Here is a 21,574-nt window from a genome sequence, read left to right as displayed (position 1 = left end):
GAATTTTTTCCCTTATGCTTTTGACCTCAGGGCTAAGACCATCAAGAATACAGTCTCCGTGAACCTGGAACTGACAGCGGAAGAATGGAAGAAGAAATATGAAAAAGAGAAAGAGAAAAACAAGACTCTCAAGAATGTTATCCAGCATCTGGAGATGGAGCTAAACAGATGGAGAAACGGTAAGGAAGAATGGAGAGGAAGAAAGAGGCACGGATGTGTGTTTTCCTTTTCCTAGGACAGCTGGCCTCCTGGGACACTTGGGAAGGACGGGATGAGGGTGGAACTTGGTCCTGCCTTGCAACAACCTGTGGAATGAGTGACGTTTTCTCATTGCCTGGCATAGCTCCCCACCCGACCCCGTCACTCGGCTCACATGTATGCTTACTGTGGGCAAGCGACTATTTGCAAAGTTGCCTTAATCTATTTTCAATGAGATGCTCCCCTATCTGATTATTGTGCTTCCCTCCTGTAGCCATGTTTGAGGTTTAGAGGGCAGTGCCCGAGACGTTGTGGCTCAGATTGCTTTTGATTAAATGAAAAATGTCCTTCTCTCCTATGTGAGTTTTATAATTGATTTGGGGTTAAAAGTCCCCTCTGGCAAATATTTGCATTTTTTTTTCTGGGCCCAACTGATCGTGCTCTGCTTCTTCAGAGACAGAAATAGAGGGCTCTTGAAGAAGCTCTGTGCTAAAATGGAGTCTTACAGGCTTGTTTCGTGACTAGCTTTTTTTCTTTTTCCCCAAAAAAATTCTCTTTGGTTTGTTCTACTCGAAGAAAATATCTCAGAGAGCTGACATGCACTGGGTGGGTGGGTTGTGGGTGAGGCGTTGAAGAGGGGTTTCCAGATCCAAGTGCGGGCAGATTATTTCAGAAATTTTAGCATTGTGATGAAGTTAGAAGGTAGAAGTCTTTCTATTTTTTAATTTATTTTTATTTTTAACTGAAATAAGCAGGTTGGTGTGTGTGTGTGTGTGTGTGTGTGTGTGTGTGTGTGTGTCAGGGCACAGTGGATAGCTGGAGATTCAGATTCTTTGCTGCTGTGTCCACTACGTATTTGAGGTGCTGCAGCCGACTTCAGTCTCTCTTGGGTGAGCGTAAGAGCCGCTATGCAGGAGCGGGATGGGACCCGCCAGTTTGTGACTGTAACAGCACAGTTAGTGGCAGACCGTCTTGTGAGTCCGTGTTTGCCACTGTGTTTTGCTAGGAAGGTGGGGTGTCAATGACCTACTATTTGATTGAAAAACAATTGTGAGGCAAACCAGGATCCAAGAGAGGTTCAAGAAGTGACCTAGTAGCCTAAATAACACGATGCTTTTTGGGAGATTTTCTAGCTGCACACGTGTTTTGAAAGCTGCTAGAATAATTGAATAATTCAGCACCTGGGGCCGATGCATGCTTCCTTGCAGTTTGGCAGGAGTAGGAGAGTGAGGAGGGATGGTTGGCAAGGCAGGGAGCGGCTGTATGAGGTTTTGTTCTATTTCTGGGATCCTCTCGGGTCAGTTCTCTGCTGGGCAACTGGAACATTCAGTAAAGCCTTTTGGTAAAGAGAGGGAGACTGGCCTTGGAACACTGTGGAGTGGACAGCTAGCCTTGTTTTTTTTCTGCCCCCTCTTGGCACCTGCCAGGCTCTCACCCTGCAGTTCTCGATCCTCCCCTTGTTGCCTGGGCACTCTCACCTTGCTTTTGGACTTTTCACTTGGCGTCATTTTAATTGTTGCCCTGCTCCACCCACCTTGCAGATCTACCTAGAAATACACTGTTTTCCGTGGCCTGCAGGGTGAGATCCTATATAAGTCCTTAAGTACATAATTGGGGAAAACTCACGTATGGTTTCTGGCACATGATAGACTTCCATAAACGTATCACATAAACGTGTTTAATCCAGCGCTGGAGTGGAAAGGGTGAGCTGTCAGTCATGGTCTGCGCCCTTACGGAGCTTACAGTCTGATAGGGAAGGCAGACTTCAGCCACAATCAATAAACATGTCTATGCTGCATACCTAAAAGAAAGCATAAGGTACTAAAAGGTATTATAACAGGGGCCCACATCTTGACTTGGGAGTCAGTGCAGGTTTCCCTCGGTAAGTGACCTAGGGAATAAGATCTGAGAGAAACAGAGCAGTTAGGAGCACCAAGGCAGAAGTGGGGGTCAGGGTGGAGGGAGCCACATTTACAACATCCCTGAGGGGCTCCCTGAAGTGGGGAGGCAGCAGGAAGGCCAGTGTGGCGAGCCAGGGTGAGGCACTACTGGCCCGAGCTGGACGGGAGGGGTAGGCAGGCCTGTCTTCTGCAGGGCTGAATAGTCTTTGCTCAGGATTTTGGTCATTATGTGGGAAGCAGTGAGAAGCCCTTCGAGGATATTAAACTGAAGATCATATGATAAGATCTGCATTTTCAAAGCTCCATTGGTTGTGCTGGAGAATTGAGTAGAGAGGGTGGGAGGAGGGCCAGGAACAAGGATGGTCTTCCAGGGATGAGGCTGCATAGTTGAACTGAGAGATGTGGAGATGGAAAGGGAGAGGCATGGCTGGATGAGAGACGTATTTAGGAGGTGAAATTAGCAGATCTTGGGGAGGAGCTGGCCATGGGAAGGCAGAGTGCCAAGTTTTCTGGCTTGCCGAGTTAGATGGAGGGTGGAACCATTCATCTAAACAAGAAACACCAGAGAAGAACCAGACTGGAGACCAGGGAGATGAGGAAGGGAGTTTGAGGTACCTGTGGCATAATCCAAGTGAAAATGTCAAATAAGTTAAGTCCAGAGGTCTAGAGCTCAGAGGCTCTGGCTGAGCTAAGGAAAGAAATGTGAGAGTTGAGCTTTAGGAAGTGCCTGAAGGCATAGGTAGGGGTGAGGTCCCCTATAGAGAGAGGGCAGGGAAGAGGAGAGGGAGAAAGTCTTGAGAGGGACCCCCCTCCACCACTGCCATGTAATCACTGAATGAATGTGATGGAGAAGGGGGATCTGCAGAGCTCTCCTGTTCTTGCAAGCTAACCTCTGCACATCTGCATTTTAAAGGTCATTTTTCTGAAAGCAGAAGTTTTCAAGTGTAGAGATCCACCTTCAGTGATACAGATTTCAGGCAGGACGGAGGCAGATAGAGGCATCGTGGAGCTGTCCTTTGACCAGCTGTGAGTTGAAGGATTATCTCAAGGATTAACTCCATGTCACATATACGACAAAACGGCCCTGGCTTTTTGTGATGTTCCTAGGCTGGCCGTGTAATCCGCAGGCAGCCCTTGAGGTTTTGACAGGCTAGAAGATGTGCCCAAGGTGACTCAGTCACTGACAGAGCAGGGATCTGAATGTAGGGCAGTTGAGTGCTGAGTTCATTGTCTCTCTGTTGTCTATGGAGCCTGCACATAGCCCTAGTGATTTGTGTTTGGGCCAGAGGAGTGTGACAAATGTCACCCCAGGAAAGAAGGGACTGGAAGCTTCTCAGCAGCGTCCCGTGCACCAGACCTAATTCCTCCTAGTCCTGAGAACATGGCTGGTTTGTGCCAACTGGAGAGCTGGGATTTTGAGAGGTGAAGAAGGAGAGCAGAGGTGACGCCCCCCCACTAAAATCCAAGTGGCAGGATATTTCCAACTTTCTTTTGAAATTTGACACACACATTGGCTCTAAACTCTAGGAGTCAGCCACTTGTGGGCTGAACGCATTAAAGCAGCATTGTCCATTGTATGCATTCTCCGCTGGGAAAGAGCTTTCCATCCTTGCATGGTGTGTTTATAATTTGAAAAGTTTGGCTGCTCTACTCCAGCTGTGGGAGAGCAGGAGAGAGGGAATATAGCAGAGAAAAATTGTGCGTGTGTACCCACGCCTCCGCTTTTCCTTTTTTGCTGTTCTACAGAATGAGGGAGGACTACAAAGGAGTAGGAAAGGTAAAATAACACGATGTCTCGATGGCAAACCATGTAGAGTGAAGAAGTTGCTACAGTTGGCTGGAATGGGACCGTACCACAGGAGAGAGCATTTCCCGCTGAAGTCCTTCGAAGTTGTGAAATACGATCCTGTTACTTGCCTATAGGCAAGTTCTCCCCCAGACCCTCGCCAGTACAAGTTTTCAGTTTTCAGCTCCTTGTAGCTTAATGGGCTACTTTAGAATGAGAGCCTAGCAGTTTCCTCCTCTGGACAGAGTAGAATGTTGATTCTCAGAAGATGGCCTGGGATTCCTAATGTGTGTACCTACACCCAGCCTTAATTAATTTCTGCCATTGGCATTAAGGCCAGGTGGCTCAGGGCATGCGGGTGCTGGCCAAAGGGGAGGCCATGCCCTGTTTTTACAAAGAAGGCATAAGGAGAGCCACTCCATTCCTCACAGTGCCAGGCTCTTTGGGTTGCAAGGGACAGGAATGACCCTGCTTAGCTTAAACAAAACAGGAAAGCATTAGAAGTCTGTGGGTGACTCCCAGAACCAAAGAACAGCCAAGGAACCAGGCTCACCCGGCAAAGCTGGGGCTACTCCAGAGACTCAGGCAACAGAGCTCTTAAGGGGTCACACCTGGCATGACTCCCCTCTTGAGTATTTTCCCCCTTCCTCGAATTATATGGTTGAGACCCAGACGCCCTGGGAGAGAGAAGGGGGATACTGTGGGGGGTGGTGTGCTTTGGTTGAGGAAGGCTAGGGCCCTCTGCTTCTCAGGCCTGTGTCTTCTGAGCAAACCTGCCTGCACTGGAAGATGTAATTCTTCACAAGGAAGTTGCGGTTCTGAAATGAGAATGGGCGTTCAGTGACTGGAAAACACCTGTCCGCTACGATCTGCTAGTGACATCTTGTGGGCTGAAATCGACTGACAGTCCTTTGAATCTGGAAGTTTTGCTGGCAGCTTCAGCCTCAGGAATTTTGTTCAGCCTACTTGCTTAAGGACAGATAGATGGAGTGGGCAGTTGCCAGAAGCAGGATTGTTTTTTTCCAGTTCTGTTGTTTGTTCATCATATGCATGGAAAAGACTTGAACAACCCTATAAATGGGGATAGACTTAGAGAGTTGGATTCAGAGTGAATTATGGCTCCCAGTTCACCCTGCAGCCATCTTCCAGTCTATCCAGAAGATTCTTAATGGGGAGGATGGGAAGAGAGGGCTGAAAGCCCAGGGCTGTGACCCTCGGAAGGGGGATGGGCGCACAGTTCCACGCACAGATCCCCCCATTGCTGTGGAGTCAGTCTTTACACATGCCTTCCTTTCTGATACTTCTTTCAATCTTGCCCTTTAAAAACTGGTCACATTTTACAAGGGCTTAAGCCAGAAAAGGAGGCCCTGAAAATCCAGGTGTCGAGGGTGGAGGGAAATGACCCGACAGAGAGTAGGACACCTCTGCCGTGTCTCTTGAATGATTAAATATAATATTAAGTAACAGAATGGATGTAGATTTACCCCATCTGCTGAAGTCATGCAAAGAAATTATTTCATCACAGCCTGGGAAGGCGTGGAAAAATCGGCAATCTCTAGAACAGATTTGTTTTCCAAATTTAAAACCTGCCAGGCCAGCAGGCTTGGTTTCCTAACTGGCTAAATCTGTAACGTGGAGTCTGATCTGGGGCTTTGTGGGACTGCGTGGCCTCCGTAGCTGGGATACAGTTTGCTCTTTTAGCAGTAGAGATGTCAAAGATGCTGTCCACCCCCCACCCCCACCCCCCTGCCCTGGACTCCTGACCATCGCAAAGGTTAGCGTTTCATTTGAGAGATCCCATCTGTTAGGCTCTCTTCCTTCTTTTGAGAGCACGGCTCAACACGAGTAGAAATACTGCCCACTAAGAGAATGGTGTGGGCTAGTCAAGAGGTCAGGAATGTAAAGAGATTCTAGAGTCCTGTGTGACCAGTTTATTATAAAATTACTCTAGAAGGGATTAGAGAATGTCTTAAGCTGCTTACAATATTTTTAGGAACTAGGGTGAGAGATGCTATTTGTGTGCAAAATAATCCCATAAAGGAATGACTTTTTTTTTTTTTAAACCACACATTTATATAATGACATCTTGTAGCCAGCTGCTCTTACCCATCTGGCAACTTAAAGATTTCCTTTTAGTTTCTTTGATATAGAAATTACCTACCATTAGGTCTGCCACTGGGCCTCTTTAATTGGTACTAAAAGAGAGCACCTCCTTTGCCAGATCTGCTGTGGTTTCTGACGGAAGCTGTGAGTGACCAGCAAATCTCTGCCCCTGGAGTTGCAGAGAGAATGCAATTACCTTTCTATGTTCTCCAGAGGCTTTAGGGACTCAATTTATGAAAAGGATAACTAGCTCGTTGCTATTTCATGTGTGAAATTTTAATGAATTACTGGCAGTCTAATGGTTTTCTTCTTTTTTTTTTTGAAAAAAACAAAACACTAAAAAGCCTTTTTTAGATTTTTTAACTAATAGCCCTAACGAGTATTTTTGATCAGTCTGTCATTCTTGTTTATTGCAATTGATGGATTTTTGCTTTTTTGTAGGAATGTGATTTATGCCCTCGGGGGGTTTCATTTTATAATTAAAATGCTCTGCAAACCTTGTAGGTGTGCTCTAAGCGAATGCTCCTGTGTACACACAAATCTTTTTAGTCCTTACAGGTAATTACATCTGACAATAGGAAATGCCAGAATGCTTATTTAAAGAAGGGAAAGGATTCTAATGGAAGTGGGGGGAGTTTTCGTTGTAAAAAGTCCGATGCTTTACAATATTATAAGCTCTTTCCCTATAGACAGCAGGTACAAAGCCTCAGGGGATGAACTAAGAGAAATTTGCTTTTAATGCGAAAAAGGGAATAAAAATAAAAATAGATGCTCATCTTCATTTGGTGGTCCTTTTCCGGTCTCCCACCACCAGATTTCAGGACATTTTTTTTTTCCTCCAGGGTTTGTTTGCAGCTGTCTGCCTTGTTACAATCAGTTGTTCCGTAATCACCTCGTGGGGGCTTCTCCAGAGACTGAGTCCACTGCAGTGCAGGGAATATTCTCGATTAACGTGGTGAGATTGCCATGGAGACAGATTGCCTAGTGTCAGGTCTCGCGTAGTGTTGGGAATTTACAACCCCCAGACGTGTTTGTGAGCTGGACAGTGTAGTTACCAGGGACACTTCTGGAAGTCATTTTCTCGGTCCTTTGAAGGGTAGCAGTGTTTGGGAAAACCAGCTCTTGGTTCCTCTCCAGGCAGGAGCTGTGCTCTCCCACAGATGCCTGCTGCTTTTGTTCCTGCGTGTTGCTGCTTTGTTCTTCTCGGCCTGAACGGCTGCTGCAAAAAATAATCCTGACTGCCTGACCTTTGGAATATAAACTGGGAAGAGCGCCTTGTTTAGATGTAGCTTTGTGGGGGATATGTTGATGCTTTGATTCAGAGAATTGTTCAAGACAAACCAGAAAGTCTGCTATAGGTTTCAAATATTGTTTTAGTAATAATAAAAATAAACCTGGAAGGGACTTTTGTAGCTACATTGTGTTTTATTTTTGGAACTGAGCTACAGCCACAAAGGTATTGTGAAGACCTCAGGAACAGTAATCTCAGAATAAGTAAAAATAATTTATCTGCAAAGCCTGGAGAGTTGACAACTCGTTAGGGAGAGGAGGAGATAAGAGATGGACTTTAAACCATAATACCTTCAGCGTTTTTTCACATATACTATTTTAATTAAATCTTTAGAACAATGCCGTGTCAAAGGCATTATTTTCTCCTTTACAAAAAGCAGATGAAGAAGTTAAGCAGGAGATGGGCTGGTGATTAATTAGATCAGTTAAAAGGTGCAGTGTGGCTCAGCGTCCCAGCACAGCACTGGAGATGTTAATGAGGTTTGTTGATTACTTTCAGGGTGCCTCGTAGCAGCGTTGGTTGTTTGCTGAACTGCTCTATTCTTGGACCCCTCTGGTACTTAGTGATGCTGTGATTGCTTTAGGGTCACTTGCCGCTAGGTTATAGGGGTTCATCCCTGGCTCCTACCCACTCACATGGATCAAAACATGCCCTGGGCGGCTCCTTAGCACACCCCAGCCTCATAGTGGCACTGGCTCTCGGCCATGTGGAACCAAAGAACACAGGGACTATGTCTCTTCCAGATGTGTTTGTATCTTGCGTCTGTCTTGGGGCAAGTTGGCGTAGGATAATAGGATCATATTCTGGCTGATTTCCGGTCTAGTACAGTTAAGAAATTCACCTTCATCATGCTTAAGCTGGAAGATTACTTCATTTTTTTTTTTTAATTTTTTTTTCAATGTTTATTTATTTTTGGGACAGAGAGAGACAGAGCATGAACGGGGGAGGGGCAGAGAGAGAGGGAGACACAGAATCAGAAACAGGCTCCAGGCTCTGAGCCATCAGCCCAGAGCCCGACGCGGGGCTCGAACTCACGGACCGCGAGATCGTGACCTGGCTGAAGTCGGACGCTTAACCGACTGCGCCACCCAGGCGCCCCAAGCTGGAAGATTAAACTTATGCCATACTGGAATGCCCTGTTGACAAAGTTCAGAAGATAGAGCTGAAAAATTTGAGATACGGTCATAACCCAAATAGGAGAAGGATTTACCAAAGTGTTGGTGGTAAATTTCTCTGGAGAAGGAATAGAATTGGGAGGTAGGGGTGAAGGAGGGCTTTAGAGTTTTTGTGTATATAATCTATGGTTAGACAAAGATATATTTAAGTAAAACAAAACAAAAAAGTCCTTAGGAACTAGAATATGGTACTGCTTTGACAGCCTGTGGATTTAGCAGGCTGTAGAGAATATAGATCCTTTAATTGGATGAGGTCCAGTCTGCGCACTGAGGTCGTTGATGGATGTTTTAAACCAGGAATTGGAACTGAATGAAATATTGATTTGGTTCAGGTTCAGTTCAAAGGCTACTCTGATATTCTGGTTTTGTTTCAGGTCAATAATTTTAGAAAAAGGCACAGGTACAGTACAGTCTAGTTGAGCTTTAGAAGGAAAAAGGGTTGGCTCAGTTTCTATTCAGCAAAGGAATTGTTTATTCCAGGTTTTGCTTCAAATGGGACTGGTGAAATCATTGGATGTTAATTTTTTTTGACAGGAGAGTCTTCCTACCATTTTGTAATTATCAAGGGAGATAATGGAACCTGAAGGAGCAAAGCTAAGCCATCACAAAGCGTTTTGTTTATGTTGAGGTAAATGTGTGCAGTGTTCAGGTGGCTTTCTTGACGCATGATGCATACTGTTCATGAAGCCATCGATTAGGGGATCCAGTTCTGTCTTTTATTATTTATTTATTTATTTTTAATTTTTTGGGAGAAATTATTTCTGTCTTAGGGCAGTTTTCCTGGGGACTTTCCACCAAATGCATTTTAGGGGCTGAGAACTGGGTGAGGCTTGGAACACTGCAGACACTCAGTGATTGTAGCAAACTGAGTGTGAAGTTGATGGTAAACACTGTGATGGAAAAGTATGTTTGGTTTTGCTTTGCTTTCCAAAAAGATGTTTGAGAGACTCAGTTGGGCCACATGGTTTTCATAGAATCCTTTTTCTGCGGCCTGTCTTTGCAAGGTGATTTTCTCAATGGGGTGGCCACTGACCAGCTGGAGAACTTCACTTTTTCCCTCAATTTGAGTTGTCAGATTTGGTAATGCTGCCTCCAAAGGCCTCAACAAAAGGCCATTCTGTAGATCGAGAAGGGCTGTGTGCTACTTTGCAAACTTAGAAGTGGTAGGCAGGGTCTCTGCACGATATTCTGGATTGGCTGCTTCTTTTTTTCTTGGGTCTACTTGACATCATAAGAAATTATTCTATTTGAACTCTCCAGATGAGCCAATTAATTCTGACCTCCTAGGGGAGAGGATGGTAGTAGGATGTGTGTTTATGCTATGTCAGTCAGAGCTCCTGGGTCCAGGGCTACCCTGATTTTCTCCTTCAGATTCAGGGACTCTCAGATTCAGAGGATTATGGCCCTGCAGTGTTCTTGTCAATAGTGGTGAATTTGTTCCTTGATTTGGCTGTTTCTCTTAATGAAACGGTAACCTAATTAATTGGTAATTAGGATACCTCAGAGGTCTGTTTCCCTGTGAATCAACCACTACATAGAATATGAGTCTAGTAAAGCCCCAGAATATTCCCCAACAAAAGGAAAGTGTATGCAAAAAGTTGTGGATGTCATTGCAAGCTGGATTAGTTAGGAGCTTGTGTAGTTGATGGAGCCAGTGTACTTAAGTGATGCATCACAAGAGGGAGTATTATATAGTCCTCCTCTTCCTTAGACTAGTTTGGCCAATTAACTACAACCTTTCCTGTCAAATAGAAAGAACACAAGCTATGACTCTCTACAACAGCTCTTTATTGTGTTCTCCATGTCTTTTCACGGGAGTGACTATTTTTGGAATTCTTCCTGTAGGGTTGCATGCTGAATTTCTTCAATCCCCAACTCCTCTCGTTGTGCTTTGCAGGAGAAGCTGTGCCTGAGGATGAACAGATCAGTGCTAAAGACCAGAAGACCTTGGAGCCCTGCGATAACACCCCCATCATAGACAATATTGCTCCTGTTGTTGCTGGCATCTCTGCAGAGGAGAAAGAGAAGTACGACGAGGAGATCTCCAGTCTCTACAGACAACTGGATGATAAGGTCTGTAGCTGAAGATTATGGTCCTCACTCTGGTACAAAGATGAGAGGTGGCGGGTTCTAGACTGATTAGCCAGAAGCAGCTTCAAGCCCTGTGGGGGTGCTGATTTAGGGCTCCGGACTGATGTTTATGCCTGTCTTCCTAGTATCTACCCTAGCTCTTGATTGGGCAGACTCAGGGAACCTAGTTCATGTGGAATGGAAGCTTTTATGGAAGTTTGATTGGAAGACTAGAGAGTTAGTCTAGATAGACAGAGTCTTCACTTCTGGACATTATACCGGGGCTAATCACTGCAGGAGAGTGGGGGTGGTGTAAGCGTGCATGATCTTTGTTTCATTGTCCCTTCTGTTCTTCTCTGGGCCTCTGCCTCACCTCTTGAAACTCCAACAGTAGTGCCAGCTATAGGGGCAGGGTGGTGGCTCCTCAAGCGAAATGTGTACTTTCATCATGCAGCTCTAAGGCCCTGGGTGAGGAACCAATGGTCGCGGTGTGTGGTCTGACAGGTTTCCTTTACTGGTAAATCTGTTTTCAGGGGCATACTCTTGAATGAAGTGGTTTGAACACGCTGGTTAGGGATGTCCAATTTTATGGTACACTCTGGGACTCAAGTAGTCATGTAAATGCACAAGATGGAACAGAGGAGAAGAGGCCTTGGAGAATGCTGTGCACCATTAATCCCCAGTGAAGGTCGGGTTAGGGATCCCAGAGGCATAGGAAATTAAATTGATGTTTCACGTGATCTTGGCATATTGCCCTTGGAATATTCTAAATCCTTTCAGTTCATTTCATCAAGGTTGCTGGTATTTTTAGTCCAATTTAATCTTTTCTGTTGTGGTGCAGCTCAGAGTGTTTGGGGACACCTCTGGTTTGTCTGAAACAGCTTTGTTATGTTAACATTGCCATTAATCTTACCAGCCTGTCTATTCTGAGTGAGGCTCCGTCTGTATCTGTATCACCTTTACAAGCAGAATGTGAAGCTAGTTCTGCTTATCTGTGACCCTGGGAATTCGCATTGTGACGACAGAGTTAAACTGGGGGGACCGTACCTTTTTGGTAACCTATTTAATGAGACATTCACACCCAAGAGAGCTGGGCTAATTGCCCTTTAGGTGCTTGACACACTGTTATCCTTCCATTTCTAACCAGATATTATTATGCAAAACCTCAAAGTCAGAGAAAAAGGAGATCAATAGTAAGTTAACAATGTATGCAATTTCTTGATTTCTCCAGAGAAATGCTATTGTTTTAACATACTGTGATTTTTTTTTTTCATTTTAGAATTGATGGGTTCATTTTAGTAATCCCCAGAGAATTTTGAATGAGGGATGATGACCTGATTCTGTACTCTGTTCTCTATGAATAGACTCCTGTCATGGTTGGAATGGGGATCATTCACCTTGGTAGCATGAGCAAATTTCATTGATCTGAGAGAGACTTTAGAGTCTTAAATGCAGCTCCTGAAATGTAGTGATGAGGACTGGGTCCGAGTGAGGAAAATGCCATGCCTTGGGGCTTTTTGGTTGGTAGCTGGCAGAGCTGACCCTGGAGTTTCTGCCCCCTGATGACCAGCCCAGAACACTTCCTGTTGTATTATTCTCCGATGGCGTATGCTTTGAAGACCCTCAAACGCACACATTTTGAGGTTAGCATTTGTGGTCCCTCATAGGGGGTTGCTGAGATCGGAGAGAGCACTGAGCTCCTTAGCCCTAGAGGGCACCAAAGCTGGTGGTTTGACCTTAGTGACTACCCGTGGTCTGCCTCATTATGTCTTTATCAGCCATCATTGTTACTTGTCCTCCTCTTAAAAGTTCTAGAAGGTATTTCATGCTTCTGATGAGATAGGTGGTTTGGATGAGATAGGTGGTTTGCCATGTTTGGGACATGGCATCTTCATAGATTATTGAGTGGTAGAGCTGAAAGCATCTGGATCCAGATGAGCAGCTAGCCCAGGGTGGTTATGTGACTCCCCCGAAGTTCACATTCCCTGCAGAGCAGGAATGAGGCTGTGTATCTTCTGGCTCCCGAGTCCTGTGGTCATCCTGTTCGGTCTTAGCCCTTTAAACGAGGGACTTGTCAACCCTAATCATTTAGGGTTTAGAATGTGGTGGGAGAAAGGCTACATGGTCTCCTCCCAGCTGCCCCCTCTACCCCTCTGTGCTGTCTCTCCAAGGATCTAAGGACAGGTACTGTCCAAGGCAGTGCTGTGTGATGGAACAGCATACACTTTTGAGTCAGACCTGTGTCTTAATAATGCTGAGACTTGGGCCGATGAACGGCCTACCCAGCTGAAGTTTTCTTTCTCATCTTCAACACGGGCTCATATCTGTTAACACCCCAAAAAAGTTGCAGTGGGAATTAAAAGTTTCTAGTGTGTCACAGTTGCTCAATAAATAGTTTCTTTCTCTTCTGGGTTCTGTTTGCTTGAGGGAGAATCCCACCTTATGTGGTATCAGAGGTGGGGGGTGCAGAGATGAGTTATGAGCAGACTTAGAAGATGAGCAAGTTGGTGTTGGCACTGTCTCCTTTATTCCTCGTCTCCTGCCATCCTCATGCTCTAGTGGAAATGTTGAGAGGAGTTCAGTGCAAGTAGAAATAGAAGTTGAACCTCATTTCACTGAGTACCATTGCAACAAAAACATTTTTATAATTAAAGGTGGCCAGTGATGGGCTGACAAGTCACCATTTCACATGTAAGAAAATCCAGGAACAAGAATATTTTCTGAAAAGTGCTTTGAAATCTGTTGCGTATGGACTAGCTCTTAATAGTCAGACTAGCTTAATAGTCAGACTGAGCACGTTCTAAGAAGTGCACTTGAATGTGTAGCTGTGGACTGCACGGCACATTGTATTCTGAAAGTTTTGAAAAAAAAAATTTAAAGATCAATTCCTTGGAGAAGTTGCCTTAACAAAGCGTTAAGTGTAGTTTTGGAAATATCTCTGGTACAAGTGATTCATGTCCTTATAATGTAATCCTGTTCTTCACATCCTTCCCAGACGGCCTAGTGGCCCTGGGTTTCTTACTGTACCTCAGAAATCACTGCACCTGGCTTGTCACCTGTCGGGGAGGAAGGCTGCGTCTTCAGGCTTTGAAATGAACACAGTGTGAGAACAAAGGGCTGGCTCCACCGTTCTGCTTCTCTTGTGATTTATATCGCTTGTAGCCATTGCTTATGTGTCCCAGGGGAAGGGATGGCAGCTCCCTGATGTTAAACTCCTGGAGTCTTTTATGTTAAGTTGTTTAATATTTATGTGCCAAGGAACATAAACACAAAGTTGTTCCTGGTAACTGACACTCTTAAGTTTATAAAGTAGAAGAGAAAATATGCCCTACAGAATAGTCTCCTAGTTGTGCAAGTACCATTTTCTGGCAGTTTCACTCTGGTGTAATTTCCCTAATTCTCTTGCCAGAAACCGAATTTGGGGAGGAGAGTCATGAGTATTTTGTTGAACCATTAAAGAAACATTGATGTAAAAAGTTCAGTAGAAACGGGGTCTCCCCAAACAGGGAAATAAGACCAAAAGATGTTCTACACAAAGGAAGACGAGATACAGATCCTGTAATACTGATTTTAGAATTTTCTTGCTCTGTGGAAAGCATTCGTCGTGATGCTGAGTCAATCTGATTTAAATGGAAGCATAGACACGACCAAACAGCCTAGAGAATATCCTGTGGAAAACTGAGGTCCTGCGCGCCAGGCCCTTGAGTTCACCCCTCTCACCTCACCCCCGGAAAAGGCGGAAGGCTCAGTGCAGGTTTTCATGGGCTGCTGTGAGAACGCCTGGGCCACACCTGGCACAAAGAGCGACCCCATAATACCGAATCTGACTCTGCTTGGGGTTTAGACCCTGGAAGTGTGATCCAATAGGATTTCCTCCTGTGTTTACGGGAGGCGCACTTGGGAAGCCAAGTTGCTCTTCACAGGCTAGGCTTCACATTTGCATCTGAATTCATGAAAATCTTTGTAGTGAAGACTGAGCTTCCTGCTGTTAAATGTTGTCTGCCCGCTGCTCTGCCCACACTGGCTGGCTGGTGTCTGGGAGAGGCAGAGACGTTTGCGCTGGGCAGTGAGAGGCGGACAGCTCTGGCTTTTGTGGCCGCAGCACCTAGTGGCAGAAAATGAGAGTGAGGGAAGCAGATTTGTCCGTGGGCAGATCATTTCCCACTTCAGTGACAGGCGGGAAAGTAAGCATTAACTTTCTGCACCCCCCACTTCCTTCAGTGTTTTTGTTTTTTTCAAGTGGTAAGAAAATTAACTTCTAATCAAGGGGGAGATCTGCTCATGCTGAAGATTAGTTCTCTAGTGAATGTTTTTCCAGTGTCTGTAAGTAAGAGATTTGAAGTGGAAATACTGGTCTCTCCTACCGATCACGTGGCAGCATTCCTGGTCATTGATGTGTTTGACGAGATTTGGAACGTGAATATATTACAGTGCAGATGGTTAGAAATTCACTCCCTTATTTTTTCTTAGCATCTTTGAATTGGGAGGGATAGCTTCAAAGTCCTTTCTGATTCCCAAACCCTGGATCTCTGATTTCTGGATGAGCAGGAATTGAGTTGAATGTGTAGGATATTATATATCCCAGAGTACCCAGATGTTTCATCTGCTGAGAAAGGCGGAGAAAGGAGGTACTTTAACCAAATCAGGACCTCAGAGTCAATCTCTCATCTATGGGGGAAGAATCACACCATTCCCTTCATCTTATTAGCAAGCCTACAGCTGGCGTCCTGCTATCTGACTGTCGTCGGGAAGCCAGGATATCAAAAATGACATAACTAACCCCAAAACATTAAACATGATGTTTCGTTTCAGGATGATGAAATTAACCAGCAGAGCCAGCTGGCTGAAAAGCTAAAGCAACAGATGTTGGATCAGGACGAGGTAAAGAATGCAATAAATTTTTTTTTTATGAAGTTCTCTTATTACTCTTTGTTGTTGACATTTGTTCCAGAAATTTAATTTGCACAGAATTTTTTCAAAAATCATTGAATCATGTGGACATTTCTTGGTAGATTTCCTTTGAATGCCTGTTAAAAGCTGAGTTTAGAAAATGAATGTCTGACTTTGTAGACCTCTGAGGTTTTGAGAGTGCATAGCTGGTTGCTACACTTAGTCTTTGAAGAGCAGAGATAAAGGAGTTCTGTGATTGGACAAGGACGATTCTAACTCCTCATACCCAGCGCCTAGCACTCCCATTTCTTGCTGTTTTAGTTCTTTTCAGCTTTGCAAATCAGCCGGCTCAGGTCTTTGATATATACTGTGTTCTTGTGCTACCTTGTAGGAGGTAAAAAACCAAAAAAAAACAAAAGTAGAGATAGAGGGGAGGAGAAGGCAAAGAGGAAAGGGCTCAATTAGTATGTGTTTGATATAGTAAAAAGGAGGCAAATTGGTTTCAGTCTTTCCCTGGATGGTGTTGAGTTCTCCAGTGAATGTCCTTATTACGTTGTGTTTTGCCAAGTATTTAACAAACAGGAACCCAAACAAAGGATAGATAGCCAGTCCGTCAAACATAGATGATTAGTTTCTCTTGCTGAGGACCACCTAAGTATTTTTTTCTCTTTTGTGCTTTAGGGTACTTTCTGCTTTGTTGCAAAAGTGCTACGGATTGGATTACATGATACAGTTCCAGCAGGTGGCTTGAGTTCATGTCCGTAGTCCCAGCCTTCCCATAGACCTAATTCTCTCTATAACCATTCCTTTCTCTTCCTCTTTGCTTCCCTTCATGACTTCAGGACAACGATTATACCACCTGTCCAAACACTTCCCTTGGCAGGGAGATCATCTATGCCTTTGCAGTCAGACCAACCATATTTAATTGATTTTCCTCTTTTTTTTTTTCTTTTTTCAACGTTTTTTTTTTTTTTTTTTTAAATTTATTTTTGGGACAGAGAGAGACAGAGCATGAACGGGGGAGGGGCAGAGAGAGAGGGAGACACAGAATCGGAAACAGGCTCCAGGCTCCGAGCCATCAGCCCAGAGCCTGACGCGGGGCTCGAACTCACGGACCGCGAGATCGTGACCTGGCTGATGTCGGACGCTTAACCGACTGCGCCACCCAGGCGCCCCCTCCTCTTTTTTTTTCATAATTAAAAAAATTTTTTTTAATTTTTAAAAGAATTTTTAACATTTATTCATTTTTGATAGAGATAGAGCATGAGTAGGGGAGGCGCAGAGAGAGGGAGACACAGAATCTGAAGCAGGCTCAGGGCTTCAGGGCTTGAACCCATGAACTATGAGATCATGACCTGAGCCAAAGTTGGACGCTCAACCAACCGAGCCACCCAGGCTCCTGAATTGAGTTTCCTCTTGCCTGTAGTTGAGTTTTTCATCTGCTCAGTGTCTCCTGCCTTCTTCCTCCCTTTTGATTCCTTTGCATCTCCAACTTGGTACAATTGCCTATGATAAACTTCCTTGTTGTTACATTTAAAACTCAGTATTGTTTTTCTATACAGCCAAGGCAATATCTGTTCTGATAGGAAAATCAGAAAACACAGTAAGCATGAAGATAATGAAAATATCCACAAGCCTACTCATTCACTTTTAACTAATGTGAATGTTTAGGATATATTCTTCTATACACTCATGATCAGTATTAAGAAAAATTGGCAATTGCTTTATACTGTTTTGGTTGGCTCTGAAATGGACCTGTTACAATGTGAAATAATGGTAACGTTAAAAAGCCAAGTGGTATTATTGTCATCCTCAGAGATGATTCCCTTCATTCTTTGTTCACCATTTGGAATAGCCAACCAGCCACAGAGTGGGGTGATTTTTGATGTGTTATCAGTTCTTTGAGTGAAGCCTACCTAGCTTTAAAGTTAAAGAAAAAAAAAAAACCTAAAAACACTAGAAAGAAAAAGAAACAGATACTTGAAACCTCATGCTATTTTTTTTTTTTTTTTTGGCATCTGTATATATAGTAAGGTTTCTAGGCATCCTGAGCATCCTATATCTGTTTTTAAAGTTACTTTATTTTGGAGTGAGCCCAGAACATAAACACTTGAACATTATACTCACCAGTTCTATGCCATCTCATTTCCCCAGCTTTTGGCTTCCACAAGAAGAGATTATGAGAAGATCCAGGAAGAACTGACACGTCTCCAGATTGAAAACGAGGCAGCCAAAGATGAAGTGAAAGAAGTTCTCCAGGCTCTGGAAGAGCTGGCTGTCAATTATGACCAGAAGTCCCAGGAAGTAGAGGACAAGACCAGGGCCAATGAGCAGCTGACAGATGAGCTGGCCCAGAAGACGGTTGGCACATTTGTGTCTAGGGGGGTGGGACTTTTCCGTTGCTGTTCCTGTACTTATGTTGATCTGTTGACAGACACTATATAGGAAGGCAGTTGGCAGAATGGTTCTTCAGTGTTAGATACATTCTCTGAAATCCTCCAATAATTGAAATGGTAGTTCATGTAGGTGACGTTTGTCTACACATCCCCGAACTGCATATTGTTTCATATCCAGGGAATTTATAACATTAGCGCGGATGCCTTGTGAATAGTCAAGAGCATGCAGACTTTGGAGCCACAAAAATCCTTGTTAAAATTTCGACTTTATAACTATTAGGCCTTAATGAACACAAGTAAACTTCATGAGTATTTGTTCCCTTATCCATTAATAACATACACCTTTCAGTGACAATTTGTATAAAGCACTTAGCACAGACCTGTGCATATGCTACAATACCAATAGATAAACCTCAAAATGTTATATAAACAAGTGAGAGTAGGTGACCGAAGGAAGGTGTGGGTTTCACTCTTGTTTGTACCCTCCTGATGGAAACTCATTCCTTCCACACAGTTTCTTGTCCTAGCCTAGGACTGATTGTCCTGATGTGTTTGTCATCCTGTTTTACATCAGTGCTTCAGTCTGCATATTTCCTAAATTTCAGATTCTCCCAAAGATGCCACAGGTTCTGCACGATGAGCTGGTGGCAGCAGGGACAGGGAGCACTTGGTGACGTGGCTGGTGGCAAGATGTTTCCATTTTGTCCTTTTCTACTTGGAAAATGGGTGGTGGGAAACCGAGTGGCTCTAACTGGCTGCCCTTGGCACCTTGGCCCAATGGCCTGCTATCATAGGATTGTGCCTAGCCTGCTTTATGGAAGACTTCCAGTCCTCCCAGGCAAGGGGTAGCAGTTGGTGCAGGAAAGCTCTAACCTGCTGACTGTACAGCTGATGAAAAAGGCTCCTAACTCCGTATATTCAACTGCATGAAGGAAGACGTTAAAATGGCTTTCCAAGATGTGAACTATTGCTTCTGTGGGTTTTAAAAACAAAACGAAGTAAGTGGTGGCAAAACCAAAAAAGAAACAGAAAACAAACCAGAAATCACTTAGGAAGGGAGGAGGCTTAGATTTTCTCTGCTTACTCTTTTCTACAGGATTCTTTAATTAGTCCTTCATATTATTTGCTTCTCAAAATGATGGAACATTTTCCATAATAGGGTCCTTATTTTCTGCCAAGCCAAAGTATTACTAGACTGGTATGGGGTACTATTTTCAGTCAGATCATTAAAAAGTGCTCTAGGAAAATAGCTGCATATGGAAGAATTTCATAAGTGTCTTTGCATTGACCTCCACAGCTCTGAAATTTAGGGAAATTATTTTCTTTGCTGGCTGAGTTAATACCAAGACACCAAAATATGACTATTCTACTGATGTTGAGAGTTCGTTAAGTTCGTTGTAAATATCTACCTTCTGGTAACATACATGAGGGATGGGAAAGAGATGGGTTGTTAATGTTTGGCAATAAAATGGAGCTACTGCTATATGTTGAGACGAGGACTTGACTCATTTTAAAAAGAGATGAGAGTGTTCAATTCAGCTTCACTGTGAAGGTTAGAAAACTTTTCGTAAGTTGTTTTCTAAACTGATGAATGTCTCTCTGGGCCTTCCAGACCCATCTATTACTGCGAAGTCAGATGGGCATCTGGAAATGGCCTAGGGAGCAGGTTGGTTTGGAAATGGGGGTGGGGTGTTTGCAGGTATGTTTGGACCCTGGAAAATGAGGACCAAAATGGAACATCTTGTGGGTAGGAAGATGTGATCACATGCTGTCAACCTAAGGGCTCCCTTTGGGCTTTATTTTTTAATAACTTATTTCACCACCCCAGAGATTGTCACATGATATGTCGATGCAACGTACCAGGCCATGACAAATTCTCCTTTTTTCTCAGAGAATGCAGTGTTCCACTATAGTTCAACTTACGTTGAGATCGCATGAAATGATAAAAGAACTCCATTCTACATTATGTTGTCATTCTTTGTAGTACCGTGGGTATGAATTGATGGGCAGCTCTTTTAATTTGCTGTTAAAATGTGTTTTTCAGACTACATTGACAACCACACAGAGAGAGCTGAGCCAGCTACAAGAGCTTAGCAACCACCAGAAGAAGAGGGCTACTGAGATCCTGAATTTGCTGTTGAAGGATCTGGGGGAGATAGGTGGAATTATCGGCACCAATGATGTGAAGACTGTAAGCCAGCCCTTCCTTTTGCCCAACACCCCCTCCCAATCCGTGCTTATAACGTGTGATCCTAAGCAAGCGGTGTCTGTGTTTTATTCTCCTAAGTATCTAATGCTCAGTACAGTGTTTTGCACCTGCCACCTACTTGTTACTATTTGAACAAATGAACCAAGGGCTGAATGAATGACTAAGAATGACTGGGTTTGGAAAAGAAGAAAAAAATTACCTTTCAAGTAGAAGAGATGTCTTCAAATTTTGGTTGGCCTTATGCAAATTGTGTTATTTCTCAAACTTATATGCCAATGTCACAGAAGTTTGGAATTGGATAGGTTAAACAACACTTCTAATCTCAGAATTGTGTTTCTCTTTTTCTGTGAGAACCCAGCAGAATGAAAATTCCCCAACCAATTGGTATGAATTAGGAAAGCTTTCAGCTGAAAGTAATAGGATTCTAACAGTGGCTTAAAAAATAAATCCACATTTAATTATTCACAATATGAGAAGTCTAGAATTTGCTATTCAGGTTGTGATCTGCATCGCCTGGGAGTTTGTTGGAAACTTGGAGTTTGTACAGACTCTCAAGCCCACTGCAGACCTACTGAAATTAGAATCTGCATTTTAACAAGATTGTCCAGGTCATTCTAACCTTATTAAAATTTCAGAAGCAAATTTTGGTCCAGTGTCCCAATGATGTCAAGGATTCAGATCTTTTCTTTGTTTCCTTTCTGCTTTTGTTAGCTTGTTACCTTTTTACATTCTTAGAATTTTGTCTCCTGGTAGCAAGATAGCTGCTATGGCACCGAGCATTGTATCTTCGCACAACCACATCCAAGGCAGGATGGGTTGAAAAGGCAGCCAGTTTCCATCCAGGATGGAAGTATATCCCAGAAGTCCCTGATAGATGTCCCCTTATACCTTACTAGCCAGAATTGGGTTACATGGTCACCCCAAATTGCAAGGGAGGCTGGCAAAGCAAAGGGAAATAGTATTGCTGTAATTGGCTTCAACGAACCGTGATAAATCCCCTGGAGTTGTGCACATTGGTGCTACTGACAGCAAGGAGTAAGGGAGGTGGGAAGAATGGGAGTGGTATGAAGTTTTCCATGAGCCAGGAATAGAGGGACAAAAGAGCATGTGTAATGTTATCAGGCAAGAATGGTTAACAATTGCCGCAGTATAAGGAGATCGAGATTTTAAAAAATGGCTTTATTAAGGAGGTATAATTGACATAAATTAAGCTGCAAATATTTAAAGTGCATAGTCTGAAAAGTTTTGACATATTATACGCTCATGAAACCATTACCAAGTAAGATAATGAGCATATCCATCACCCCCAAAAGTGTGTGGGACTGTTTGATCTAATCGTTATGCTAAAACCACACTGTTTTGATTACTGTAGCTTTATGATAATAATACAGCACCTTGTACAGAATAGCCATTGATAGCTGTGGTGGATTTTGGCAAGCCAGGGAATAACATTATATTGTTTAACGTCTACTTCACAAGGCCCTAAAATCAAATTCTTTGAGGTTAGCCCTTTAAAAGGCTGAATTCTACCTCAGCCTTTATGGGCACACTCAGG

At 43.7% G+C, this 21,574-nt stretch overlaps 1 protein-coding gene across 1 annotated transcript in view; it reads left to right on the top strand.

Annotated features, from left to right (window-relative positions):
• Positions 1-21,574, top strand: part of KIF5C (kinesin family member 5C) — a 141,879-nt gene that overhangs the window by 93,832 nt on the left and 26,473 nt on the right. The window contains exons 11-15 of the mRNA XM_047085709.1: positions 31-179; positions 10,352-10,527; positions 15,337-15,405; positions 17,569-17,775; positions 19,855-20,001. Of these exons, the coding sequence (XP_046941665.1) occupies positions 31-179; positions 10,352-10,527; positions 15,337-15,405; positions 17,569-17,775; positions 19,855-20,001 (748 nt within the window). The remainder of the gene's footprint in view (positions 1-30; positions 180-10,351; positions 10,528-15,336; positions 15,406-17,568; positions 17,776-19,854; positions 20,002-21,574) is intronic.

This window comes from Lynx rufus, unplaced genomic scaffold (genome assembly GCF_022079265.1).
Source record: "Lynx rufus isolate CCGP_SWC_20201006 ecotype Redwood Valley unplaced genomic scaffold, mLynRuf1.p SCAF_2, whole genome shotgun sequence".
Lineage (NCBI taxonomy): Eukaryota > Metazoa > Chordata > Mammalia > Carnivora > Felidae > Lynx > Lynx rufus.
The sequence above is the reverse complement of the archived record's forward strand: the minus strand, read 5'-3'. Positions and strand labels throughout refer to the sequence as shown.